This window comes from Anas acuta, chromosome 2 (genome assembly GCF_963932015.1).
Source record: "Anas acuta chromosome 2, bAnaAcu1.1, whole genome shotgun sequence".
Taxonomy (NCBI): domain Eukaryota; kingdom Metazoa; phylum Chordata; class Aves; order Anseriformes; family Anatidae; genus Anas; species Anas acuta.
In genome coordinates, this window is record NC_088980.1 from 96,623,544 (window position 1) to 96,651,086 (window position 27,543).

Below are 27,543 nucleotides of genomic sequence, written 5' to 3' on the forward strand. Positions count from 1 at the left end.
TTTTCTCTCTCTCTCTCTTTTTTTTTTTTTTTCTTTCTCCTCTGAAAGTACAGCATCAAGGATTGTGGAAACCCATTTCTGGGTTTCAGGAGTACTGCTCCAGTAAAAACAGCAAAGTGTATTAGATGCAGTATTTAGGATGTGCTAAGGGCTGAGCTTGTATGGAAAAAGTAAATAAATTCAAAGCATCCAAAATTTTTAAGACCTGCCAGGAGTGAGGATGTACTGGCCTGCACCAGGTAACTTTGAGAGGTCTGTCACTAGCAGGAGTCTTCCATTAGTTATATGTATTAGTTACACCATCATTTTCTTGCACTTTTCTCCTACTCAAAATAGGATAATACTATTTTTAACATCAATAAAAGTAGATGTTGAGAAACAATAAGAGATTAGGATACAAAACAACAACAAAAGAAGAAACTCTGAAGACAAATTTACCAAAATAAGCTTTAAGAATGTAGCAGATAGCTGTTCTCAGTGATTTAACCAAGGCTCAGCTTGGTTGACTGCAGTCACATAGCTCTTAGAGGTAAAACCTTATAACACAATTAACTTCACTGAAAACATTGTTAGAGGTAGTGAGGATTAAGCACAGCAAACAGACACGTGGAGCTACATAATGCTTTAGACACCTACTCCAGGCTGCCTGTTCCTAGTTTAATGGAACAGAATGTCTCAGAGCTCCTAATGAGTTGATAATGCTTGCAAAATAAGATGTTCCGGTGACATCTGTTTGATGTCTCTGTGGAAGATTTATTTGATTTAGACTGGTCTATTACATTTGGATAAACCAATAGTTTCTCTCACTTGCAGAGGTATATCATAGTATTAGAGCTGGCAACCACTTCAGCAAGATTTAGGGATAGATGCAATTATATGTGTTTGATTTACTACTACTACTACTACATGTAAAAGTATACTTCAAATATCATATAAATATGTCAGACATATCAATAACTAGTTCGGTAGAACTGTGATCTGGATTTTTTAAATAAAAATATGACTCATACGAGAAAAGGAATGTTAAGTTAATAATTAAAGAAAAAAAAGTTAACTGTTAAGGAAAGTTAAGTTAATACAAAGAATAAAGTAAAACCTAAAACTACACAATGATAAAAAATAGAGAAGAGAGAAGAGAGAACAAATGTTCTCCACTTTTTGCAACTGGCCTGATTAATACATATTGACTGCCTCTCAGGCAGATTATTTTCTAATTCCTTGACTGAATTACCAATGGTATCATGCAATGTTTTGCATTTTTGTTTTAATACATCACTTTTACCTGATTTTTTAGAATTGAGTATGTTACATTAAATTGGCATCAAATGTTGTCACAGAATATTTATGCATCATCTAGATATTTCTGGATATATCATTACTTCATAAATCCATAATCTATAACAAATGATCATCCTTTACTTAGTCTTTCCTCTCTTTTTTCTTTTTTTTTTTTCAGCAGTAGGGAGTCGAAGAGGTTTCATGAATTAATTTAAACCTTCAATTTCAAATTCTTCAAACGAGAACTAATGGGGTCAAGTCACATAGTGATAGACATTGGAGCTTTCTTGATATAAAGGTCAGATTTCATGACATCAAAAGCTTATTGGGAGATTTTCTTCCTCCTTAGAGCATATTTCATTTTCTGTCTTCACAAGAGTGTCATTCTGTAACATGGACAAAGACTGCACACACAGCAATTTGAACATGATTTTGTGGTGGGAGAGGGAGTTGGATCCAATTTCCACTGACATAATTGGAAAGATTCACTAATTCCATGGGAAGCTTAAAGAAAAATAAATGCATAAATAAACTGCTAGTAAAATTTGCTGACTGATAAATCATAGAAGATTCATCCTTGCCAATCCATCCCAAAACACTGCACACTAGAGAACTGTCCAAAAGCCGAGTGATAGTTTACAGGCCCAGTGTCATAATTGTTCTGTTCAAATAGAGAAACTGAAATCCCACTTACTTCTTTGAATACCTTTTACTGTGATATATTCGTGATTTTATCTTTTGTTTTCCTTCAGTAAAGTCAAGATGATTAATTTAACAATAACTCTTACGTTGCATAGGTGAAGTATATAAGTTATCAATACAACTGGAATAAGTATAACATAATAGAATTTGGTTCACAGGAAGAGTTTTCATTGTTTCTTTTAATGAAAACAAGGGATGACCTTGACTTAGTCATCTACATAAATATGCTGGATGTAAAAGAGAAGTTTTACCCTAATTACACTTCACTAATTTACTCTCTCGCTTTTCAGAATGATTTAGTATAATACCATTCTCAGCTTTAGAAATGTAGCCGTAAAAGTATTCTCCCTCTTCTTTCTGTCTTACACGCAGTTATTATTGGTAGGATAAAAGTAATTAAAAACGTATTTTTCAGTAACTGTTATTTGTTTTTTTTCACAGATTAGAAAAGGAGGACATGCATAGGTATTCAGTTCTTTGACCTTTAATTTGACTAATACACATTTTTTTTTTATAAATTTCTGTCATCAAGAAAATAATACATTCTGTTTGCATCTTTCTAGCCAGGCAGGATTAAACACTACAAATATTAATACAAAAAGAAAAGATAATTACAACTTGAAGTCAATTTTTAAAAATTAAGTACAGTATAGTTCCTCCTATAATCGTTTCCATCAGCCATGAAGCAGATATTTTATTACCATGCTCTTTTATTGTGATGGAAATTGATTTCGCTTAAAATCATTTGAAAGTTAATATTTCACAATGAAAAGTGGGGGAGGTCTCTGATTAGCATAGTTGGGTAAATCATAATCATCTGATTACTATAGGTGTGTAAATACTGTAAGATTCACATTAAAAGTGGGAAACTCCACTTTCATTTGTAATGAACCGAGACATTGATAAAATGTCTTATAAAAAGAGGAACAAAATCTTGTCTTTATATTAAATATATTAATATGTTAATAGCAACTATTGAATAAATAATTTAAATACAAGACTCTCTCTCATTTGACATTATAGAAAGTTTATGGATGTGGGAAAATTAGAAGAAGAAATTAATGAGGTTTCTGTGATTAAAAATCTTCCTAAGCAGTCTTGTATTCTTGAGCCTTTCTCTGGACATGATTTTCTGTTCATCATTTTCTGGACATATTTGTGGTATAGTTCTGCATTACTTTCAGAAGTAAGTTTTTTCCAACATGGGATCCTAATATGAGCATATGATATAATACTTCATATGAAAATTCCAAGCCCATGCTTAATTCTAAGTCCATACTTGGACCTACTTGCTCTGTCTCATTTTCTCACTGAGAAGCATTTCAAGTGATGCTGGGTTATTTCCCTGTATGCTTAACAGGGAATTATACATAAACTGTGCTTTGCAGTAAGGTGTCTTCAGACCTGGAGGTAAAATAAGCCTTTTTATTTTATGATCACCACAGGAGTTACAGAAAACATTTAACTCTTCATCCACATGAATACAAGAGCAGCAGAGAACACATCTTGGGACAGCTTTTTAGAGCAACAAGGAACAAGGTAATAGAAACATGATTCTGCAAGGCTTATTCAAGATATTGAGAGACAACTACATACAAAATAATGACCAAAGTCAATAATGACCTAAACAGAAGATTCTGCTCATTTGTTATATTAATAAATTAATAGATCATCAGAAAACTTCTCAGAAGGTATTCTCTATGTAGAGGTTTAAAGTTGGAGTCTTGAGTATATTCTCTTCAACAACACTGTTGTTCTTGAACATTTACTCCCTCTCCACCTATTCTTTTTTCTTCCTGCTCTGATGTTAATAATTAGGTACTACTTTTCGTCTACTGAATGAGACCATATTATCAGAATACCCTTGGATCTATAAAAACATATTTTGTCTTTACACAGAGTTGTGGGATTAATTTATTTGAATAGCTAGAGCAAGATGAATTTTACCTAAGATGACAGATGGCAACATATGGGGAGGAGTGAGAAAAAGCATTCCTGTGACTGCTGTGATGTTGAAGAATCACAGATTTCAGGGTTGAAAGTACACAGGTCTTTTCTTTGATGCTCAAGATCCCAGTTAGGCTGCTTACTTACCATGGGACAGAACAATGTCTTTGCTGTTCTCCTGGAGCACTGAGGGTCTGGGGAGGTGAAAACCAAGGGCCTTCTCTGTATATTCTTCAGTAGAACTAGTAGCAGTCTCTTTGCTAGATGTCTCTTTTCTAGAGATGCATGTAGTACATGAAGTACAGTCTAATTGCTCATATCAGGTTAAGGGGAACTCCTCCAAAATGACAGAATGCTGTGAACAGAGCATTATACAACTCCTGCAGGGGAGAAGAATTTAAAACAGCAGAGATTTTGACGCTCTTATTCCTAACTCACTCAGGACATTAATCAGGTCTATCTAATCAGCCAACCTGTATAAATCTCCCCAAAATTCTGACTGCTCTATCAGAAATGCAGTGGCAGATCATATATGTTCAGTATAGCATTAGTTTTTACAGTGCTTTTTTTAAGCAGAACTGAAATGTAAACATGATTGTGAGAGCACATAGCTTGAAAATATTTCCAACACAGTTTCCCTACAGGTTGGTAAAAAGCCTCAGCTTTGATTTATGGACTGAAACACAATTACTGCCAGGTGCTTTGAATGTGCCAGCAACAGTCAGCTTGTAGCTCTCATGAAAACTGTAATTTGCTATGCAAAAGTAATGCAGTGATTACATTTTAAGTAATTATGGCAAAAAATAACTAGGTGAAATGAGAAAAGCATGTAGTATCATTTTACTTCCTTCTCTAGCAATGGCAATACATATGACAAAGATTTCAACCATGTTAATTGCTGTACAGTATTTCCAGGATGTAGCCCAATTATTGAGTTACTCTACATACATCTTCAGATGATCACTTTTAGACTGAATAATAGTTCAGCTCTGTGATGAACTTCTTAATATCTGTATAGCTCTCATACTGTTAATTACAAAAATGAGGGTAAGAATACTAATAGAGAAAGGCCAGAAGGGACCATTTTGATCGTCAGATCTAAATACTGTGTCACGTAAGCTACTTAAGATACTTTACCACCTAGTCCACACATGGAGACTTAAATACATAAAATATTTTGGTGGAATATTCAAACATGATTTGAAGCAAGGGGAATATACTGCATTTGTTGATTAAGCATTCTAGAGTTATTTATACCCATGGTTTCATAAAATGCTTCCACTTTATTTACAGATGTAACTCTTCTAGTTTAATTTCACTATACTGGATCCTACTAACTCATCCACTCTTCTAAGAGTGGCATAGAACCAGGTATTTCTTTTTATGGGTACAGAGGTACATGAGGTAATTGAACTACCTAGTAACTGTCTCTCTTTGCTGAAATTTCTCTGTGAAAGCCTCTGTTTAGGGTGTCACAACCTAAGGTAGCTCCATGTTCTGAATTGACAACTTCAGGGCTTTTGCAAGTTCTTTCAGTTACAGAGTCAATGGTTACATTTAAATAGCTGACAATTTCAAATTCATCATTTGCCAGTTCAAAAATCAGTTCTTAAAATTTCCTCATGTTCTTCTCTCCTAAATGTATGACTTTTAATTTTACTGTATTAAAATTACCAGTTTTCTTGTGCTAAATTTACAGTGAAATTTAATGTAAAGTAATAATACTGTCTTGTTATCACCTCACCCAAAAAAGTGAAATCTACAAAAAATAAGCAAAATTTTTGTATTTTCTTTCAGAATATTAACATTAAACATAACCAGGTTGATAAAATCTCTATAGGTATTGCTAGAAATCTCTGAATTATCTCTGGAGCTCAGATGATTTATTACTAAACAAGAGATTTTACAGCAAATTTTACAGTTCATTAGATGTTTATCCGTGAATTGAATAACAACACAAAGGCAAACTCTTTCAAGAGGAGCATGCTAGAGCTTAAGCAATGTCTATAATATGAGACCTCAATCATAGTCCTGTAAATATATATGGCCAGGATGCTCCCATGTATCTACAAATGTTAAGTACACATGTCCACAAATGATTGTGCAGAACTGCACAAGATATTTGAGTAGGTAAAACTGATAAAGTGCACATCATTTTAAATGCATGCTGATAACATTTAATTTTTTTAAAAAGTATATTTTATTAGGCATAGAACTCACCGTGTTCTGGTTTCATGCTCATCTAGACATTTTTACTGTATTGAAATAGCCATTTCTCTTGGTTAATCAAGATCTACACACAAACATAGATTGATTTGACTGCATCTTTCCGAAAGTGTAGCCACACACAGGCTTTCATTTAATAAAATAAGTTTGGATTTCATATCACTGGAGTATTTTGTTTCTTTTCATATTCAAATACATGGATCTGGCTCTGGTTTTATATCTCTTAAGCAAAATGTGTCACAGAGATTGAAATTGTTTTTGAATAAGAAATATCAATGAGTTCAATCAATTTCAATTGACTTTTACCAGCCTGAATGGAGGATCATACCTCCTTCATTTACGTACTTGAAAGTGAAAATGTTTTTTTATATTAGTTAAGTTTTCATAAGGGTATTTTCAACCTATAACAACGTCTAGTCATGAAAGTCTATTGAGTATCACATACACTATTTTTTTCTGGATTTTTTCCTGAGGACAGTGCTTGTTTTCAAATATTGTGCAAGCATTTTGTAAGAAAATGAGGTTGTATTTCATATTATGAAGAGAAGCAAAACCAATACAGATCTATTGAAAAAATCACTTAAAAAATCATGCAAAGTAGAGTATATCTTAGAACAACTGCATGTTACTCTACATTCATTATACACTGAAAAAAACACAGAATTTTAATTTTTTGGTCTTCAACATTTGTATGCACTCTGAATATATAACACAAACACAACCTGTGTAAGGCAGAAGTGGATCTTTTCTCTATTTTTATACTTTCTCAAAACACAACAAATACCACTAAGTACAATGTGACACATCATACTGTGAATAAGCCACGAAGATAATGATGTTTGAAATAATGCATTTCCAACATTACTTTATATAAAGATCCCTCACTTTCCCTATAATGTGGGAGGTAAAGTGAGACTTATTTTACTATAGCATTAAATATACAAAGCTTTATGTTTATCTCTTAGAGATAATTACTTTTTTTTTTTTTCTAAATGGGTATATAATATATTATGAAAAGAATAATAATAACATTTTAAGAAAGATGTACATGTGTACAGTGAAAGTGAATATATACCTTGAAGCGTCATAACTTAAAAATCATTAAAATATCTTATATTGGGAAAAAAATAAATGTTTTGAAATATATATGTTTTTCTCAATGTTTAAATCTGGAAGAGACTTCAGAATGATTGGTAAATAATCAATGATCCAATTAATTTAATCATACTAAAGACTGAAAAACTTTAGGGCTAAAGATAGGAACACAACTGTAACATTAAAGTTTTCTCCTTATACAGTCATAGTAATTTCTTGTATGTAATTTCAGACATTTTTGTTAGGTTTATTGTTTTCATATGTTTTTGTTACCTACCTTATACATGAGAAAATGTTAGGAACTTCTGTATTTTTTGATATGAGAAAGAAATTTTAAGGAATTCTGAATGTTTCCATTATTGCATATCATAAATGTTTAGTACATACTTCTGACTGAAACCTATACATAATGTTATGACTCACATAGAAGAGACCATTAAGAGTTATTTTCACTTTGAACTAAAATTATCACCTCCTTTTGTTAAAATTTATTAAATGGATGATACATTTTCCTGTCAAGTTAGGTGCGAAAGTTCCCATCATTTTTCATCATGTTTGCAAATGATGATTCTGCATGAAACTTAATCTAGGTGATGAATCTTAACTGTTTGTTAAGTGCTGTTATTTTATTTATTATTTTTTTTTCATTTTGAGTATGGGTTCCAAGTCTTGTTTATGTATAATTATACACAGTGTGCATATGGATCCTTACATCTTGAAGCCTGCACTTATATCTTCAAGGATGTGAAATGTTTTAAGCTGTATTAGCTGAAGAAGAGCATTGCTGTAATTTTTTGTTCAGCTGACAACTTTTATCATGCTTTAAACTCTTATCCACAAATAAGTAGGGCTAACCTCGCATGAAGAACCTCAATGGAATTGTTTCCTGACCTCCTTAAACATAAATCTTTACAATTTCCACTGATGCAGTATTTTAATGAAATTTTCACATTTTTTTTAAGGCAACAACTGTTAAAACAACAAACAAACAAACAAAACCAACCAACCAACCAACAAACAAACAAAAAACACGCTGGAATTCTAGAATATAAAATGCAAAATTGGCTAGAAACCTGCTGAAATGTCCTAGTACTACTCCAGAAGATGGACAGAACTAAGCTCTTCTACACCCTCTGCTAAAGGTGTGCAAGAAATGAGACATTCTCACATTAGCATGAGGTGCTGCAGAAGTGGCACCTTTCCATGGGTGTTTAATACACTCTGCAGAGAAAACTGTGGAAAGAAAAAACTTCTGTTTCTCTACTAAGGCACGGTTTTAAGAAGGACTGAACAACTCCTGATACTTGATTTGATGGGATAGACTACTTCTATCATCAGTGTTAAAATGCATAATATATTTTCAAATTTTGGAGATACTTGTGAAACAGCACAAAGGAATACCATTTTGACACAATATATAAAATAAAAAATTTAGGGAGTTTAAATATTAATATGTGAGTAACTTTTCTTATTTGGACTCTCTAATTCTCACAATTTTTGAGAAATATTAATTAAGACATTAGTATAAATTTAAGTATTTTTTTAATTACACATGAATACCCTGCTTTAGTTTGAGAGGAATTAGAGTAATCATGCCTGTTGAGTATTTTAATTTGTATGGAATAATATTGTCTCCTTAATACAACAATATGGTGGAATTCACTGGGATTATTGATCTGAGTGGAAAATTCAACTGTAGTTAGAGAAAATATCTTTTTTTTTTTTTTTTGTGTACACTGTGATTAGTGTTTCTGGTTACAAACATGTAACAAAGCATATTAGACAAATAAGCATGGTAAACTTATTTTGCTCTTCACAAGAAACAATAATCAGTCAGTAAACTCAGAACTTAAAAGCAGGCATTTAGTCAGGGATAATTAGTGCCTATTTGCTGATTTTCTGCCCAAATTATCCATATTTCTGGCATAACCCCCTGCTACTTAAGGGCTAGATGCAGTTCACAGCATACATTAACACTGTTTTTACATTAACATCCTCTCAGTCACAGATGAATACATCAAAGCCATGGTAGAGACACTGATTAAAAGGCTTTAGTCAAGAAACCAAGTTTTGGAGTGGCAGGTGCTTGTTAAGGTTTCTCTGATAAGAGAGGTGGAAGTTTTACTGACACTCACCAGGAATCAGGTAGGGCTTCAAAAGTATCTCTTACTGCTGGTCTTCCCCACTCCCCCATCCTCAAAATTTCAAAGAGATGAAGTCCCATTGTTGACTGTCAAGCAATTGTGTTTTAAATTATTTACAGCTAAGAAAAAGACTTTTCCAGATGAAACCATAAACTCACAATGATAACCTTATATGATTTTTATATTTGAATTGTATTTTTTTATTTAAAGTAAAAGAAAAAAAATAAAGGAAAAAATATATAATTTTCAAAGCTGTGGGATCACCTAATATGTTATAAACTCATCTGAAGACTGATAGTTATTTAACAATCTGATTAGTACATAAAAAATCTGAAAGCTCAAAGAAACTGTAAAATTGTGATAGACTGTTTCCTAAGCTCAAATTTAACCCAGAAAATAGCTTGCTGTACAGATAAGCTCTTCTTCTCCAATTAATTAATTTCATATATTTCGTGTTCCTAGTAATAACGTCATACTGTTTCTTCATATGAAGGAACTGACACAATCATGTATGCAATATTATTCTGTCATTTTTAATTCAACATCTTCAATTTTATTTTACTGGTTCCAAGCAGATAATACTTGCATGTAAACATAAGCGTTTTCATGTTAGCTAACCCTCCATAACTGATTTGGAGAGACTCTCCCATAGTTATCTTTCACCACTCCGAACTTTTTTTTTTTTTTAAATCATGTTTGTGGAGAAAAAAGAATCTGACAGAGTATCTTGCCAACAATATTTAACATCTTCATCAAAAACCTGAACAGGGGACAGGAAATGCTCAGCAAGTTTGCAGATGACACCAAACCTGGGCAACTGCTAGATTCAATGAAAGGCAAGGCTTCCTTTCAGAGGAGCCTCAATAAGCCAGAGGAACAGGATAAGAATTATCAAATGTATAAAGTTCAACAAAGCCAAATCCAGAGTCCTGAAACTTGGACTTGGATTGACTGAATGTAATTCTGCAGAAAAACACAGGATCTAGGGAAGCAATTAGACCCTCTACTCAGTGCTGGTGAGACCATACCTGGAACATGCTGTCCCATTTCAAACACCCCAGTATGTGAGAGGGATGGCTGGGCTGGAGCAAGCACAGTGGAAGGCCAGGGGGCTGGATCACAACAGATGAGATACAGAGAGCCTCATTTTTTCAGGTTGGTGTTGAGGAGGCTGAGAGAAAATTTAATTGCCGTCTTTGATTACATCGTGATTGGTTAGACAAAAGACTCTTCTGGATTGCACAGAGAAAGGACAGAAGGCAATGGTCACAAGTTACATCATGGGAAATCCCAGCTGCAGGTGGGAATCCCAGTTGCAGGTTGACCAAAAGTTGTTGAATTGCCATCCTTGGAAATTTACAAAACGTGCCTAGACTAGGAAGTGATCCAGATCTGAAGGCAGCCCTGCCTTGAAAGGATGTCCAGAGGTTCTTTCAGCTTGATTTATTCTATGATTCTGTGGATCATTAATATAAATGGTAAATCATATAATAGTCCAGCGAACAATAATGTCCTCAAAGGATTGAGTACTCTTCCACTATTTCTTTAGAGGCTTACTGCTTAGGACATATTAAGAACATTTATAAAATTGCCAAAATCACTCATGTTATTTAAGAATTTTCAGATTCTGCCATTTACATTATGCACTTTGTACTGATTTTAATACATCCTTCTGAAATTTTCCATTTTAGAGTTTCTTGATATCAAACCCCTCTTAGAACTTTTAATGGATTGTTGTTTTAAAACACTTAAACATTGCTTGGAATTTCTTTATGAAACATAGTATTTTAAAATTAATACAGATACTGCACATTTAAAACTGTACCTCCATCTCAAAGTCTACAAAGTTAACAAAACATGCACACACACATATACACACATGCAAAAACTATAGAAAAGCTTCCTTCAGAGAAATCCTAATTTTGGTACAACTACATACAGGTCATAAATAAAACCTTATATAGCGTACACAAAAGTTCTGTGTATGCAGTAAGGTAGGCATACAAAGTAGTAAAAAGTCCATCATCACTCAGTGTTTTACATTAACAAGACAGATGAACAGATAAAATCAGCATTGCCTCTCTAAAGCAGTTGCCTCAAGTTGTACATGGGTTATTTCGACTCAGCATCATAGCACATCTTTACTTTAAAAAGAGAAAAAGCATTGTCAAAACAATCTGACAGAGATAATGAAAGTTTTCCTCTCTGAAATCATAGTACCATAGTATTTATTATCTCTAAGTCAGAAAATTCAGCCATCTCTTCACTTCTACAGAGTAAGATGTGAGAAAGTTCAGTGACTTGTCCATGTCCACGTATCCTTGTATATGTACATGAATGTTTATAGAACTTACGCTTAATGAATAAGAATGCAGACATATCACCAACTTTTCTTCTGAAGTATCTTTTAAAGGTCCAGGAGCTTTATTTGGTGAAGCTAAGATACAAAGGACCAGCTCAGTTTTCTTTCATACCAGTTTCATGAAAGTTTGCTACAAATGCAATGTCAGTACATTAAATAGCTTGTTAGCAATTAGCTTTATCAAGAATAAGCTAGGATAAAGCTCATTGTGCTTTGTTTTCTAGAAGTCTTGTTCACACAGCTGAAGAGCCAACATACAGGACTTTCTGAAGTTCACACGTGTGTACAGTTGGTAGTTGGTGGTGTATCTATCTGGCTCTTATTTTCCTTAGCATCATTCAGAGGTGATTCATTACCTAACTGGCACTTGAAGACTTGTTTGTAGGCCTTCCTAAAATTTTCAGAGAGAAATGCATATATAATCGGGTTCACAGAAGAATTGCTGTAAGCCAGGCAGTGTGCAATTATCCTGAAGATAAATGAAGCTTGAGTCAGTGGGAAAACTCCAAATTCAGCCCAGAGATGAATCACGTGATGTGGTAGCCAGGAGATGCCAAAAACCACTACCACCACCAACACAGTCTGTGCTGTCTGAGACAGGGAAAGGAAAACACAGATGTCTTATAAGCACTTATAGAATTAATTTTAAACCTGCTTTAAAAGCATTGTTTATAGAAAAAAAAAATCAAAAAAAAAAAACAAAACACAACAATAATACACTCTTAAATGTTTATTAACAATAATATTTATTATCAAATGAACCTCATTACCTATATGGACTTTATTTTGAAGTAATGCAAGAAGAATTCTAGCCTTGAAAATTCTGCAGCAAAAGGGAAATACATCTCCTTGCTCAAAAATAAAGAATGACGTTCCTCACTTCCTACACAAAATCCTAGCCTTTTCTGATTTGCATACAGGCTTGATGTAACAAAATAATAATATAGGTCTTTGGGGACTCTCATCCAGATCTAATAAGTTATATTTTAATTAGGTGCACAAGGATTTCTGACCAAAATTTCAAGAGATCTATTGTACATGAAGGCAGCTAGTGAAAGAGCTTAGAGCAGTCAGATTAAACCTTTGCTCAAGAATCTAAAGAGGAGCAGAATTATTTTGAAAATCTCTCATTTGAACATAAAATTTCCATGCGAGGATCATCCAACAGCATTCTGGAATGTGACTAGGAAAAAAAAAAAAAGACAAATAAGGAAGGAACTTGAATGTTCCTGTAATTGTACATTGAACACAAGGAGCAAAATATCCTTGGTGCTGCCTCATCTTTCAGTATTTTCACAAGAAAGAGATATAAAGCTCCTTAGATCCCTTCTGACAGCCACAGTATCAGTCATTATAGACTTTTCAGGTGTTGCAAGCATTTTTCCAAGGCACAATGGAGTTTGATTGTTAATATTTTCTTTACCTTTTGCTTATTTCAGAATCAGCTATTATTGCTTTGCAGTTGCTGAAAAAAATAATACATGTATGGCTCTAACAAGTGCCACTTTCCCAATAAAAGCCTAACGGCAATTCGAAAGCATATTATGTTATTGGTCATTATAATTACTCTATTAACACTTCATAATTCTGCAGACAACTTCAGCTCTTCTTCACAGGCCAAACTAGCCGACAATGTGATATATACTGCAGCACAGACAATGCCTCCTGGATTTTTTGCTAATTTATTGACCCTAGTCTATACTTTCTTGAATTGATTAATGCTTGGTACTAATTCTTTGACCTAAATAATCACCATGTGACTTAACTTACAGAAACTTGCAGGGAAAAATCTTAATTTCTGTGGCAACAGGCTGAAATAATCTATGGGAGAGATTTTACTGGTTAGCAAAATCTCACAACAGAAACCAAAGGACATACCTGTTGTAAATATAATTTTAGTCTCAAGGGTTCAAATGTCTTCACAACCTTTTTTTATATTTAGCCCTATTTATTTTAAGTCAGTTGATGCTAAAACAGCCACACAAATATTTTCTCTTTCAGCTGTCAGCAGGAAAGTAGTCTTCCTTGTGCTAACAAGGAAGTATAAATAAAGAACAGTTCATGCTCTGATCCATTTAATGCATTAATATTCTGGCTGAAAACACTGTCTGGATATTGCATGCACAGTTACTTCTTAAAATGTGTATTACTACATTTTTTTTTTCAAAATTAAGATGAACAAACAACAACAAGAAGAAGCCTGGCACCAGGAAAATCACTGACTCTTAATACTGTATACACTGAAAGCTGAGGTTGACCATGTGTCTCTTGTAACTATTGTACTTAAGGTATTTCGTATCAGCAGCATAAGTAGGTCTGCATAATGGATCCTCACAACTTCTGTTTTTTACCATTATTCCTCCTAAGCTTCACTTCAGAGCTTACCTTTCCACTATGACTATAATTTGCAACCAAGGTAACACTAAAGGGCAGCTCCTAATGGGATCTTGCTTATGGTTCCTCATTAGCAAATAAAAAGTGCCTGAAATGAATGATGCTAATATTGCTGCTTTGTGACCAAACAGCACAAAGAATAGCATTTAGGCACTTTCATAATTTAACTTTTTTTTTCTTTTTCTTTTTTTTTTTTTTTTTCCAGACATAAGGCAAATTAATTTTAAGATTCTACTACTAAAATTTTATAAAGCTGTGAATAAAGCTAGAAATGTAGAACTGGGTCTGAAATGCATTCTTGTTAACAAAATAGCAGCAGAAGAACACACAGTAACCAGATAGATAAAAAATACTAATGAAAACAGAGTTGCTTTGAAAACGTGAGTTATGGCCTTAGGATCAGAAAATTCTAAGTCAAAAAAAAACAAACATAGTTTTATGCTTCGTTTTTATTTGCCCTTTGCTCACTGAACCCTGAGGTGCCCAGGCAGTCTTGGACTTACCTGCAATGCCTCAAACTATGAAAGCAAGTTCATAGCTAGATCTGATTTTTATTTGAAATGTCAAGAGCTAGTCCTTAGAGGAAATGCACAGATATTTCCAGTTTGAGAATAATGTATATGAGAATAGAGTTGGCAACACAGAGAACACTTTTGAAAACTACACCTTTGGCCTTGATGAGAGCAAGTGCAAAATATTTATGTTAAGTGTTCTAGTGAATCAGGGATGTAATATTTTCAATTCTATAAATTAAAATCTATGACAAGATTATAATTTTTTTATTTTTTATTTTTTTTAACACAGAGAGTGCATAAATAATAGATTATTTATTCCCTGTTGAGCCCATGTATATCTCATCTACATTGCAGATGTCTGCATGCCCATATGGTAATAGTGATCAGATCAAATGAAGAGCTGTAGCCTAAGGGTTTTTTCTGACTCCACATTCATAAACTGAGAAGTTAGTCAAATGATTACTGTGGTCAAATCTGCTCAAAAGTCAGAACCATATTATATTATCTGTCAAATTCTCTACATAAACACATCTTTCAAATATTGCTGTAAATTGCAAAGCTAATATTCTGCTTTAAAGACCCTTCACAATTTTACTTGTAGCCAATATATAATCGAAGTCTTGAACTTAAAAGAAAAAAATGTTTTATGGAAAATCATAAAATAATCTAAGTTTCTTTTTAGCCTTCTATCAGGAAGTACAATTAATCTCAGTTGCAAGTCCCATCATACAAGCTAGGAATTCTTCATTAAAAATAAATCAGATAGTTTAAGAAAAAATAAAATATTTACAAGGTAGAAAAAAAGGCTGGTAAGGCAAAAGAAACATTTACATTAGAGAGAGGTGGTCTCTCCATATCTAAATTTCTCCAATTGCTCCAATGTTCAAAATACAAAGATCTCACGTAATGGCTTGACCCACTATGGTAGAAAACACAGATCAAAGAAGTTTCCCATCCTGCTGAGTTCAATGAGAGACTGAATATGTCATTAAATACAAATCCTCCTCTCAATTATGGCTTTGGCAACAAGCAATAGAATACCAAACTATCTTACCCATAAAACTAAAATATAAACAAATAGGAATTGTTAATGAAAGCAATCTACCTTTTTCTTGGATGCTTCTGACTTCTTTGACATGTTTCTCAACTTTTTATGCAGATGATTAAGGACCTGAAAAGATTAATTTGCATCTTGTATTTCACCATTTTCTAAAATTCAAAAACATTGTTTTTAGAGTATATTCTCCAGTACTGCATGAATTGCTTACAAACATCAATGATACAATTTACACATTTAAGAAGAGCATGGTATAAAATCTAAAGGAATTGTATATCTGTGTCTTTGTGAATCAACAAATACAAAGCACATCACAGCTGAATTCTAGTATCAAAATACAGATGTATTACATAACAAATACACATTATGATTGAACAAGGCAATAAATTGAAACCTATCCTGTAACAAGAATTAGCAATCATTCTTCTTTCATAAAAATGTCAATGCTTGTTAATTTAGAATGACCTTTACTGCATGTAACATAAAAAGTGTATGTTTTGAGTCAGAGATTTTCTGAGTCACCTGCATAATTTGCTTTCTTCAGATGGATGTTTGGTTAATATAATCAGGATGTTGGCACTATTTGATCTTCCAAAAAGACTAAGCTTTTTACAAATAATTTATAATAAGATGTATCTCACATGAGATACGATCTTTATGTACAATTTGATGATACTTGTCATATACCTTTCACAAATATTTTTTCACTATGTTTCAAAATGATATATCAACCCAGCATAGGGTCCAAATTTTAACATAAATGTAATGGTTTTCACATAAGGTTTTGGGCAGTGGATGCATAGTGAAGCATGCCCTTTTTCTGTAGTCTTTGTTAACTGAGTTTAATATATTCATATAGCATGATTTATAGGTATGTGGGGAGGCAGGGAATATGCTCTTCACCTGCATATATTTAACCAGTAGTAAATCACACAGAATCAGGAAAGGAAAATACTTAATTAAACTCCGTGGTTTAATTATAATATGGTAAGTGTGTGTGTGTGTGTGTGTGTGTGTGTGTGTGTACCTTTTTGCAAAAATTCAGAGTGAAGAGCTCAGTTAGATGATGACAATCTTGGGGTTAGAATTTACATAGCTCTAAGATTAACTGAGAACAATTAAACAGATAAGATCATCCAGAGTTAAAGTATGCATTAAAAAGACCTTTTGAAGGAATATAATACTGTACGTGTGGGTTTCTAAGGAGTTTTCTTGAGGTTTCTTGAAAGAGTATAAATTCTCTGTTTTCTCTGATTTCTGGAATGTTTTCTCTGATTTCTTTGGGATGCATGGCTAACCACTACCAGGACAGGACAACCAGAGAAGATGACACAATGATTTGATACCACTGTGGCATTTAAGTCTTACAAACATACAGAATGAGCTAAGAAAAATAGGATAATACTTGTGAGTAACCACAGATCACCAGTGGATTCCATTTTTTAAAAGTCTGCTCTTATCTATCAGCAAACCACAAAAATATGTAAATAAATAAATAAATTTGTGACATAACATCTGAAATGCAGTTTTGCTTATCTGTATACAAATGTGTTTGTACACTTTCCCTACTCTGCACACTTTCCCTACTCTGAAATGCCAGTCTGGCTGCCACCAGGCTAACCTGAGCCCCAGGAAGGCAGGAAAAAAAACGAATGTGTTTTCTCTGAGAAGCTCTGGCTTTGGCTGGATCCCAGCTGTTCTTCCTTCTCCAGGATGAAGAAAACAAACAGAAAAGCATAGAAGAGCCCCTGAGATGCAGCACAGGAGCAGAGATGTGTCCCCCAGGCTCACACATTCTTTATTTGCCTGCTGTCACCATGTACAGCACAGCTGAATTGTTTAGTCTGTGGTTGTAAAAACAAAAGAGCATGGGAGAAATACAGTGAAGTTCAATTTCCATCACTTTTGCTTAAATTATTGCCCCCCTTCACATAACTTAAATAGATGAGCTTTTTCTACTGGACCTTTGCAAATCCTGTCTCCTGCCACCTTGATACTTTACTAAACTGTGATTTTCACTCAGAATCTAATGCTAAAGCTAGACATACTCTTCCCAAAACTTAGTACTGCAAAATCTTCTTTTAAGGATATAAACTTTCTTTTTCTTTTGTTCTGAACCTTGTAACACAAGCTTTTGCATTGCATCTTTCTCTGTTCCAAAGAAAGATGCAGTAAACTAAGACATTATTGAATATTTTGGGATGTTGAAGATTTAGGTGATAACCTTCCAATTAATCCTTCTCGAGTTTCCCTATTTCGGGTTATGTATGTATGTCATGAAATAAGGATGTGCAGCCTCTGCAGTGAAAACATGCTGGCTCTGTGTGGTAGTGTACCAGATGGTATGCAAACCAGCAGCAAGAGAAATAGGCAGAATTTAATTACCTATCAACAGCCGTGGAACAGTACTCAGAGACCTACACAGAAAGCTGTAGAGGGATATTAAGAACCATGTTTATGCACAAACACTACAAGGCAAATCAAAGACACCACTCCTCACTGCCCTTTAAAAACTCTCTCTTCTTTGGGCCAAGGAATAATCAATTGTTCCTCTTACAGCCACTGTCACTTCACCTGGATGAATAGTAATTCTTACATTCCTTTCATTTTGTCTCAAGTTATTCTTCTAAAGAAAGTGTTCTTCAAAATGCCCACTAATGCATTTACACATGCATATTTAACTCACAGAAACAAATATGAGCCTTGCTGGAATAAATAAATAAATAAGTCACAACCTGTTCTAATCAGATGTTACATTTTAAATAAAATCATCTCTGTGGAAAAATTAGCTCTTTACATGAAACTGCTAACTCCATCTTTTGTGTACCTGTTGACCCGCAATCATGTTTGGCTTTTGGGGAGGGAATAGCTTTCCTGTGTTCTGGAGATGAGGATGGGGTTCTGGGGGATGAGAGATATGATGCTGTACCAGAGGGTGTAAGGAGCCTTGCAGGATTATGAGAATAGAAGTTCCAGCCTGGTCTAGACTGTAGTACCAAAACCACCACAACAGCATTTGGGAGGCCCTTGCTTTTGCCCTCAGACTATTTCATTTTGCTCTCAGCTGTTTCAGAGACTATCTTCAGATGGTTTGAGAGTACAGTCTAAGGGATGATGATGAAATGAAGCTAGAAAAGGGGTTTTCCGATAGGGAAGGGAAAAAATAGCCAAAATTATCTATGCTTATTCAAACAGGTCTGCCAAACAATATAAAAGTTTGAAGCCTGCACTGATTCAAAGCATGTTTCTTGTCTGGCTGTAAGCAATCATTCCACTGCCTACACCTTCCTTATTTGTTAGTTTATCCATTTAAACCCATGCTGCAGGAAAGCCAGCCCAAGGTCATTATCTAATAAGAGTGAACTGCTTGTTTAACAGAGCCATAATGTGAGCATTACATTCTGAACCATATTTTATAATATGAACCCGATTTAAATTCAAGTGCCTTTGACTGCAATCCACTTTTTGAAGTAATGCTGCTACTTTTATTGTCACACCAGATCCTTCACCCTCTTTCATTTAATAGTATGTCACTAACATGTCATATCCTTTATTTCTCTTTTCAGTGTAGTTTAGCCTTCTCCAATAAAGTTTTCCCTCTCTGCTCAGCAAAATTTAAGATATATTGTCTCATGCCAAGAACCATGTAAGTTTGCATATTATCTTGACTCCTATTTTTTATGGTTTATTTTTAACCAACCCTGTAAATCATACATGACTTTCATGAATTCAGAATGTTCAGGATGATAGATAATAATGGAAACATTCTTCAGGCAAGAAATAAATTAAAAAGTAGCTTTTAACATTATACCTCTATAAAAGGAAAAGTTTGTTAATGATTTTAGGTGACCAACCTAGAGGCTTGAAAGAGGTCTGATATTCAAGGATTGAAACCTTATAGCTAGGTACTCAAAAACAGAGGCACCCAAAATCAGTTGTCACATTGCACTACCGTGACAGATGTCGATTGGTAGAAGATCACTGTGCATCAGTTATCGCTTTGCCATTTAAGAGCACATTAGTGAGCAAACATATTCATGTTACAAAACACATACTAAATGTCTGTAACCAATAATATGCCAAGTAATACTCTAAGCTATAAAAAAAGAATACAGGCTGTCTATAAGTATGCAGTGCTATAACTCAGCTAATAACTATATAATCACCACTCCTCTGGCTGCAGTAGTAAGCTCCTTTAAAGAGTAGTTCTGTGAGCTGTCTGGAGCCAATTACAGCTGGCTTCCTAAGGATTTGTGATTTCTTGACTGTGTGATCCCAAAAAGCTGAGCCTTCTCCATGAGCAGCACTACACAAGACCTCTTCCCCATGTGACCTGTCTGGTGTTCAACAGCTGAGTGCAAACTGGCTGTCCTTAAAGGACAGAGAAGATTGAGCCTCTCCATCTTCTGCATTGGCTGCTGTTGTCACAAAACTAGGGAAATATTCCTTCTCACTCTCTCTCCTATATTCACTTCTGTTCCACATTTAATTAAAAATGGCATGAAGGTTTTTGTGGGAGAGAGGAAAAGCAGAGCTGTACACATATGACAGAGCATGGTCTCTGCCTTAAGACTGTATTATGCGAGATTGCCAGTTCTGATTCTGTGGCATATACTGTTATTTAAGCACTTCTGTAGTTTGCAACAGTATTGCTCTCCACTGGGAACAACACCCCCTGAAAATGAATCTCTCCTAACATAATTTAAGAGAGACTGAGAGAGGAAAAGAACTCAATCCCCCTTAGAGTGCCTAAAAAATGAGACTTTCAAAACTGAAAGTTCAATTGCAATTTGCTTAGAAATGAAACAGAAATGTCTTAAAGGAGCCTGGAAAAGGCAATATATTCAAATAGAGAAATGCATCTCCTTTGTCTTAATCTACTGTATCAGAAAATTGCATTATTTAGCTGATTCACAGTTCATGAAAACTAGGGAAGTCCATAAGAAACTAATGTGTTTAGATTTGTAATACTTCTGAGACTCTTACACGGCAGCTATCCTCTAACCATGCATGCATTGAGAAGCTAACATATTGGTTGTACTTCAGAGTATTTTAGTGACATCAGTAAGAGCTCACAGCAATCGCTTTGATGGACACCCGGGAGAGCAGCAGTGACTTTGACAAATGTAAGACTTAGCTCTGATTTTCAACTTTTATCATTCTTAATTTCTCCCTCTCTCTACCCCGTGTGCCCCACAATATTGCAGCTGGAGATGTGTCAGTGGTTCTGAAATGGGGGCAAGAAAAAGCCTTTATGCTGCAGGGTGCAAACACCTTCAATATAGCCTCATGAATCAAGGCATTTTTCAGCTTTATTGACACTGGTGGGAATACAAAGTATCTCCTAGAGTTCATCCTTTTATGTTGGATCCTCCAGCTTGGCACTGTGGCAAGTAGGATTGTATATTCAGGCTCAAAACACATCAATCCTCAGACCAGGCAAGGGTGAGATCTCAGCCTGGCAGCAATCAGAGCACAAGATTTTAGTTGTAACTTGGAGTGGCCTTGTTTTTATTAACTCGTTCTAGGCATGTATTTCACACAGGTTTGTTATTTTTTAGTTACACATATTCATATTGATACTGAGATACTTACTTTAGTATAAGTGCTTTGTAGCATGGTGTGTTCTGCTTAGTATGCTTAGATTTCCTTTTTTATTATTTATTTATTTATTTATTTATTTATTCTATGATATGCAAGTCTGTCTTAATTTTTAAAGATTTGCTTTCAATTTTCAGTCACATAATTACATTTTGAAGGCTGGTAATCTATGCTGAAATTGAAACACTTTGGCTTTTAAAAATAAAAGAATTCTTAATGGTTGGAAAGCTTCCTCTACACACATTCAGTAATAGTCTCCCTGCAATATTCATTATTTTCTTATAGCTCCAATGATCTAAGGCAACAACAGGTTTCTTCCCTCTCACAGCTCAGTCACATTCACCACTGCAGAAGAGATACCAGTGTATTTACTGAGGGAAAGCAGAATTCAGTTTATGCATGAAAACACGCATTTTCTTCTCCCTTTGCTGGGTTGGACTTTGCTTCTAAACTACTGTTTGTAGTGAAAACGTCCTTTGAGTTCTGCATAACTCAAAGTTTTAGCAAAGTTAAATGCCATTCCAGCACTTCCACAATTAAACTGACATAATTTATATAACACATACAGCAGAACAGAACATAAAATTATTTGTTCACATTAAATATATTAACTTTAACTATCCAGTTTGCTAATTAAAGTCACTTCTCAACACCTAAGCAGTCCTTATCTGCAAGAACAAACCTATCCTTGTGAACACAAATTATTGCCCAAGGATAAATCTGGACTGGAGATTGCTGCCACAGAAACAGGAGGATCTGGGAGGATCTCTGTGCAGCACAGAAGGTCACAGCCTGTGCTCCAGATCTTGTCAGAGAGCTGTGGATGCTACACTGAAGGCTGCAATTAACATTTGTAGAAAAACATCACTGTTGCCTCAGCAGAAAGCCTTTAAGCACCTCTATTCAGGCAACCTTACTAGCTGCTTTTTCCTACCCAGGTCCTCAGTCACTGCTTTCTAGCACCTGCCCGTGCTGAATTCAGAGGTAAACCTCCCATTCGCTTCAATGGGGGCAAGACCAGGCTCAGAGTGACCAGGCAACATGATGAGCCTTTTGCTCTTATCAAGTATTAATCAGATCAGATCAGATTGACAGGCTTGTGTCATATTTTGTCAGCACGCTGTACTTTAAGGAACTGAAATGCTGTGTTTGAAGCCTGAACAACTTGTTGCTTGGTTGCACATGACTTGAGTTAAACTCCTCATACAGTACTGCAAGGAAAGAGGAGAGTTCACAGAGAAAGCTTCTGAGATTTCTCAATACTTTGCAAGGAGGACGTCTGGCAAAGGGGTCCCTCTAATTGAAGGAACAACACCCCCCACCTGTCCCACACCCCATGCAATCCCTGACCTTTCCATGTCATACCTTGTCCCCCCCAACCCTCAGCTATAAAACCTGCCCCCTCCTTCTGCACTGCAAACACCCCTGCCCCATCACCTCCTAACACTGCTGGCTCCCACCAGTGCCATGTCCCTGCATGTTTCCAGAGATGTCCCTCAGGCTCATGGACACCCACCACCATGGTCACCCCCCACACACTTCTTCCATATGCCCTCCACCACTACCCGCTTGCCCCACCTTGGCATAGCAGAACGAGATGAGCAGCAGCGGAAGCAGATAGCCAAAGATGAATGTGCAGACCACATAGACCTTCTTGTGGCGTGGGTTGGGCCAGTGCTCCCAGCAAAAGGTCTGGTTGCTCTTCTCACTGTGGAAGAGGCGCTGGTGGTGAGCCACGGGCGAGGCCATGGCAAAGGAGAGTGCCCAGATGAGCCCAACGCCCATCAGTGCGTTGCGGGAGACACGCAAGGTTGAGGAGCGGCGGGAGTGCACGATGGCCACGTAGCGGTCCACGGACATGGCCGAGAGCGTGAAGATGCTCACCAGCATGGAGACGGTGAAGAAGTAATGGATGAACTTGCAGATGAAGGCACCCAGCACCCAGGTGGGCAGCACGTAGACCGTGGACTGGAAGGGGATGCAGAAGAGCAGGTAGGCCAGGTCGGCGATGCTCAGGTTGAGGATGAAGATGTTGGTGGTGCTGCGCCGCTTGCCCGGCTTGCTCCGAGCCAGCACCGTGATCACCAGAGAGTTGCCCAGCACCCCCAGGGCGAAGATCAAGAAGAAGACGATCAAGGTGATGAAGTTCTCGATGCCCATGCCGAAAAGGGGCTTCGCCCCCGCCTCCAGCAGCCCGGAGAGGTTCAAGTCCCCGCGGGGCGGCTCTGCCCCAGCTCGCGACTGGTTGAAGGGCTCCCCGGCATCCATCCTCCCCCGTTCCCCCCGGCCAAAGTTTCCTCGGGCTGAAGGCGGAGGCGAAGCCCCCCCCGGCCCCTCTCCCCCCTCCCCGCAAGCTCCGGGCAGGGCTGGAGGGGAGGAGGCAGAGGAGGGAGGCAAGGAGGAGGAAGGAGCCGCCGCCTACTCTCCTCTCCGCTCCGCTCCGCGCCGCTCCGCCGCTGGGGGAGGCGGCTCCGAAGGCTCCCCCGGAGCCCCCCCAGATGCTCCCGGGCCCGCCCCGGGGGGCGGCGGAGCCTCCGCGCCTCGCCGCGATGGGAGGCCGCCGGCTCGGGGACGGAGCGCAGGGCGTGGAGGGGGGAGCGGAGGAAGGGGGGTTGGCTTTTCTTCCTCGGTTTAGCTCCTTAATCGCAGCCGCAAGCCCCCCGCCGTGGCTGCCGGGGAGCGGAGCCCACCTCGGGAAACTTCTCGCCGCTTTTTGGGTTCGGGGTTGGGAGGCTCGGGAGGCAGCGCGCTGGCAGGTGACTGCTGCAAAGCCGCTCCAGAGGACGTGTGTGGAGGCGCCTGCATGAACCTCCAGCAGCTGGAGGACACTAAGAGTTGGTCCGGGCCAAACAAACACCTGGTCTCGCTGTTTTCACCTCCCTCGCAGGCTGCTATTAAATATTCCGTCAGAGGCGGTAGTTCACAGGATGAAAAGTGGCTGTAACTCCATCTAAGAAGGAAAGAAAAAAACGAAATAGAGAGTTTGGCCACTTTTCACATTCGCATCACGAAGAACGTGTTTCCAAATTTCACCACTGCTCTGCTATGTGTCTTGTTAGCAATAAACTCAGAGCTGGGCAGCTGCAGGGAATTCTTCAAGCTGCCAAAATTAGAGCAACTAAAAAGTTGTTCTCTTCAGAGCTGAACAAAAACTCCTTCATAAGCTGGGCGTGAGGTCTTGTAAATATGCACACACACGCATACACCTTGTCACTGAGACAGGTTTTCTTGAGAGTTTTAAAAACATTTGTTTTCAACTGTCGAGTTACATCCGATGGTACTGTTTTATCTCTCTTCTCAAGGGATCATCTTTACTGTTGTTAAAAATCCCCTCCATCGGTGTTAATATTGCACACTGTTGAAGGTAAAAGCTGGGAGAGCTGTGGCTTTCTTCAGATAGCCTCCCTTACATATCCTATTTACTCAAGAGCTTGATGCTACTTTGCAGCAGTTTTTATGTGGAAGCAGTAGGGTCAAAGAGAACTGTTCAGATGTGCTTTTTAAAGCAACAAGCTTCTGTTTGCTCCTTTGCAATCTACAATTTTACATTTTCTTTCTGCTTTTCCTTTTGGTACTTATGGTGTAGAGCTATTGACTTTGCAGATCTCGACTTGAATTAAACCTACTTATCATCTGGTCCATTACGTCCAAAGCAAAATGTATTCAGAGAGCACAATTCAGTTTCTATAGATTTAAGAAACTTTGATTTAGGTTGAACTGCTTCCTATATCCATCATGACTCAGTTTATAAGTTACAGATATATTAAGTAAAAATAAACCAGTGTTTCTCCTAAGAGATTTGAGGACTTTTTTTTTTTTTTTTCCCCTATGTGCATACCTTATCATTATGTTGACACGTTTGATTACTGTTAAACTAGATTTGAGAACAGACATTGTTAAACATTTTTAGAGTATATCAGATACTGTGGACTTCTCGGAAGTACTCCAAGAAGATTGTGAAAATGAATAGATGACTCCATAGATTTTCTTAGTGTTGCTGATGCCTGTGTTTACCACAATGAATTCCTTTAAAAGATGATATATATGAAGCTTATGTTTTGCTTTTGAATCATGTCTTGTTATCAGACATCACTCTTTTCTATCATGTCAGGAGTGAAAGTCTCACGTTGCTGAAGCCTATGCTAACATTGCATTAATAACAACTCTCAATTTGAAATATGTTATTAGTCCTCATTGCTCATGCCTCTATTTTTTTGAGAAATATGTTCATTTGAATAGCACAGTCTGAAAGGTGACCAAAGAATATTAGGTGGTTGTACAGACAAATAAGCCAGAAAAGTGGCTACAGAAACAAAATCAGTTTTAAGGGAAAGCAACTTGAAAATCCTGTCAGTGGTCTGTATGGAAGTGTTGTCTCTATTAGTTCCTCATCTGTTGCATTGCCAGTGTTGCAGCTCAAGCTTTGTTTGTCTGTTATGCATATAGTGTAACATATAGTAGTTATAAGTCAGCTGAGCATTAGGGAAAACAAACAAACAAACAACAGAGAACACAATGATATAGTAGCTTTCCTGTCATAGGAAAGGAAGATGACAGACCCACAGGCTTAAGCTTTTATACCAGTAAAGGAAAGTTCACAGTTTGACAGCACTCATGATTCCTGTTAAAACTGGTGTAAACAAACAGGTGTTGACATTTTAATCCACTGTTCTTATTATCTAGACTGAGTAAACAGCTAAAATTTTCCTAGAACAGCAAGTTCCAAAGGGAAAGTTCTTATAAAGTCAGTACAAATAATTATATAACTAAATATGTGAATTATGTGGACAAATTATCAAAAAAAAAAGTCAATACAAAACTTACATCATATTTCAGGAAAATAAATTCCGTCTCTTCACAAAGGAGATCTCTTAAGTATGTGCCTCATGCATAGACTAGTTTATGAACTTCAAATAGAGCAAAGCTGGAAGTGTTGGGCAGATAACAGGAAATTAAACGCCATTTTCTTTTGTTAGTGGACAGGGCCCAGTCTTCGTCAGGCATTAATACTCACCTCCAACAAAGTATTTTGACTCAACAACTTTCCATAGCAATCAATGGGGAAAATAGTGCAAGAAATCTATAAAGAAGCTGGGAACCTAAGCACCCTCTTAAGTCCAGACTTACATGTTTACCCTAGTGGCATAATCAGGAAGGTATTACTCAGAGAAAACACCACAAAAATGTCTGTCCTTTTTCTCACTTCAGTGGTTGGTTTGGGTACATTGATTTTCATATGGTTCCAGTGATAAAAATATTTGAATTACACTCCTAATTTTTAATCTCAGGAAAGAGAACTGATTATTTAACTGTCTGACAATTTGATTTAAAACATTCATTACCACTAGACCTTGTTACTATGTAATGTATATATATAATAAAGCATATAATCACAATATTTTCACAAAAATGCATTTATATTTGAAAATATGAGCCGTCAGCATGCCCTGGCAGCCAATAGAGCAAACCATGTTTTATGGTGCATTAAACACAGCACAGCCAGCCTGTCAAAAGAGGTGATTCTCCCGCTGTATTTAGCATTGGTGCGGCCTCACCATGAGTACTGTGTGTAGATCTGGGCTCCAAAATATAAGAAGGATGTTAAAGTGCTTGGAAGCACCCAGAGGAGGGCACCAAAGCTGGTAACGGGGCTGGAAGGCCTGTCCTGTGAGGAGAGGCTGGGGACACCTGTGTTGTCCTGGAGAAGAGGAGGCTGAGGGGTGGCCTCACCACGCTCTGTGACCTCCTGAGGAGGGGAAGTGCAGAGGAGGCGCTGGTCTCTGCCCTGGGATCTGAGAGCAGGATGCAGGGGAAGGGCACAGAGCTGTGTGAGGGGAGGGTCAGGCTGGGCGTTGGGAGCTGTATCTGTGCCCTGAGGGTGCTCAGGCACTGCAACGGCCTTCCTAACGAGCTGGTGGGTGCCCCGTGCCCGGCAGTGTTCAAGGAGTGTTTGAGTAATGCCCTCAGTCATGTGTTTCACCTTTTATTTAGCCCTGAAGTGGTCAGGCAGTTGGCCTCGATGGTCTTTGTAGGTCCCTTCCAATTGAATTATTCTATCCTATTCCATTCCATTCCATCCCATTCCATTCCATTCTATTTTATTCCACATTTTGATTATAAAACACAAGGCTGAAAGTAGGACGATTTTCAAGACTGACTTTTTTTTTTTAATTTATGAAACATGCTCAGGCAGAAGACACCCCAACTGTACTCCAGTATTTC

The 27,543-nt window shown here is 36.9% G+C and overlaps 2 protein-coding genes across 3 annotated transcripts in view; both read right to left on the bottom strand.

Moving 5' to 3' along the window:
- The window catches only part of GMNN (geminin DNA replication inhibitor), a 224,447-nt gene extending 206,228 nt beyond the window's left edge, over positions 1 to 18,219 (bottom strand). Inside the window, exon 1 of the mRNA XM_068671321.1 lies at positions 18,214 to 18,219. The gene's annotated coding sequence lies outside the window, so the exon portion shown is untranslated. The remainder of the gene's footprint in view (positions 1 to 18,213) is intronic.
- On the bottom strand, positions 1 to 24,660 carry GALR1 (galanin receptor 1). Of its 2 annotated transcripts, XM_068671316.1 has the most exons (3): positions 22,900 to 24,649; positions 15,769 to 15,834; positions 1 to 12,345 (listed from the first exon to the last, which is right to left on the bottom strand). In XM_068671316.1, the coding sequence occupies exons 1-3, from the start codon at positions 23,587 to 23,589 to the stop codon at positions 12,028 to 12,030; spliced, it is 1,074 nt and encodes a 357-aa protein (XP_068527417.1). In that variant the 5' UTR covers positions 23,590 to 24,649; the 3' UTR covers positions 1 to 12,027. The 2 variants fall into 2 exon arrangements, with proteins under 2 accessions (XP_068527417.1, XP_068527418.1); XM_068671317.1 differs by lacking the exon at positions 15,769 to 15,834 and having other exon boundaries at positions 22,900 to 24,660.
- Between the last annotated feature and the right edge of the window lie 2,883 nt (positions 24,661 to 27,543).

Bases quoted from the DNA above. Each gene is read 5' to 3' on its own strand.
- GALR1 (XM_068671316.1), bottom strand. From the start codon at position 23,589: ATGGATGCCGGGGAGCCCTTCAACCAGTCGCGAGCTGGGGCAGAGCCG. The intron at 15,835-22,899 runs GTGGGGCAAGCG...TAATCTTTTCAG, and splicing joins TCTCGTTCTGCTATGCCAAG to GTCCTTAATCATCTGCATAA. The intron at 12,346-15,768 runs GTAGATTGCTTT...TCCCTGTCTCAG, and splicing joins CAGAAGCATCCAAGAAAAAG to ACAGCACAGACTGTGTTGGT.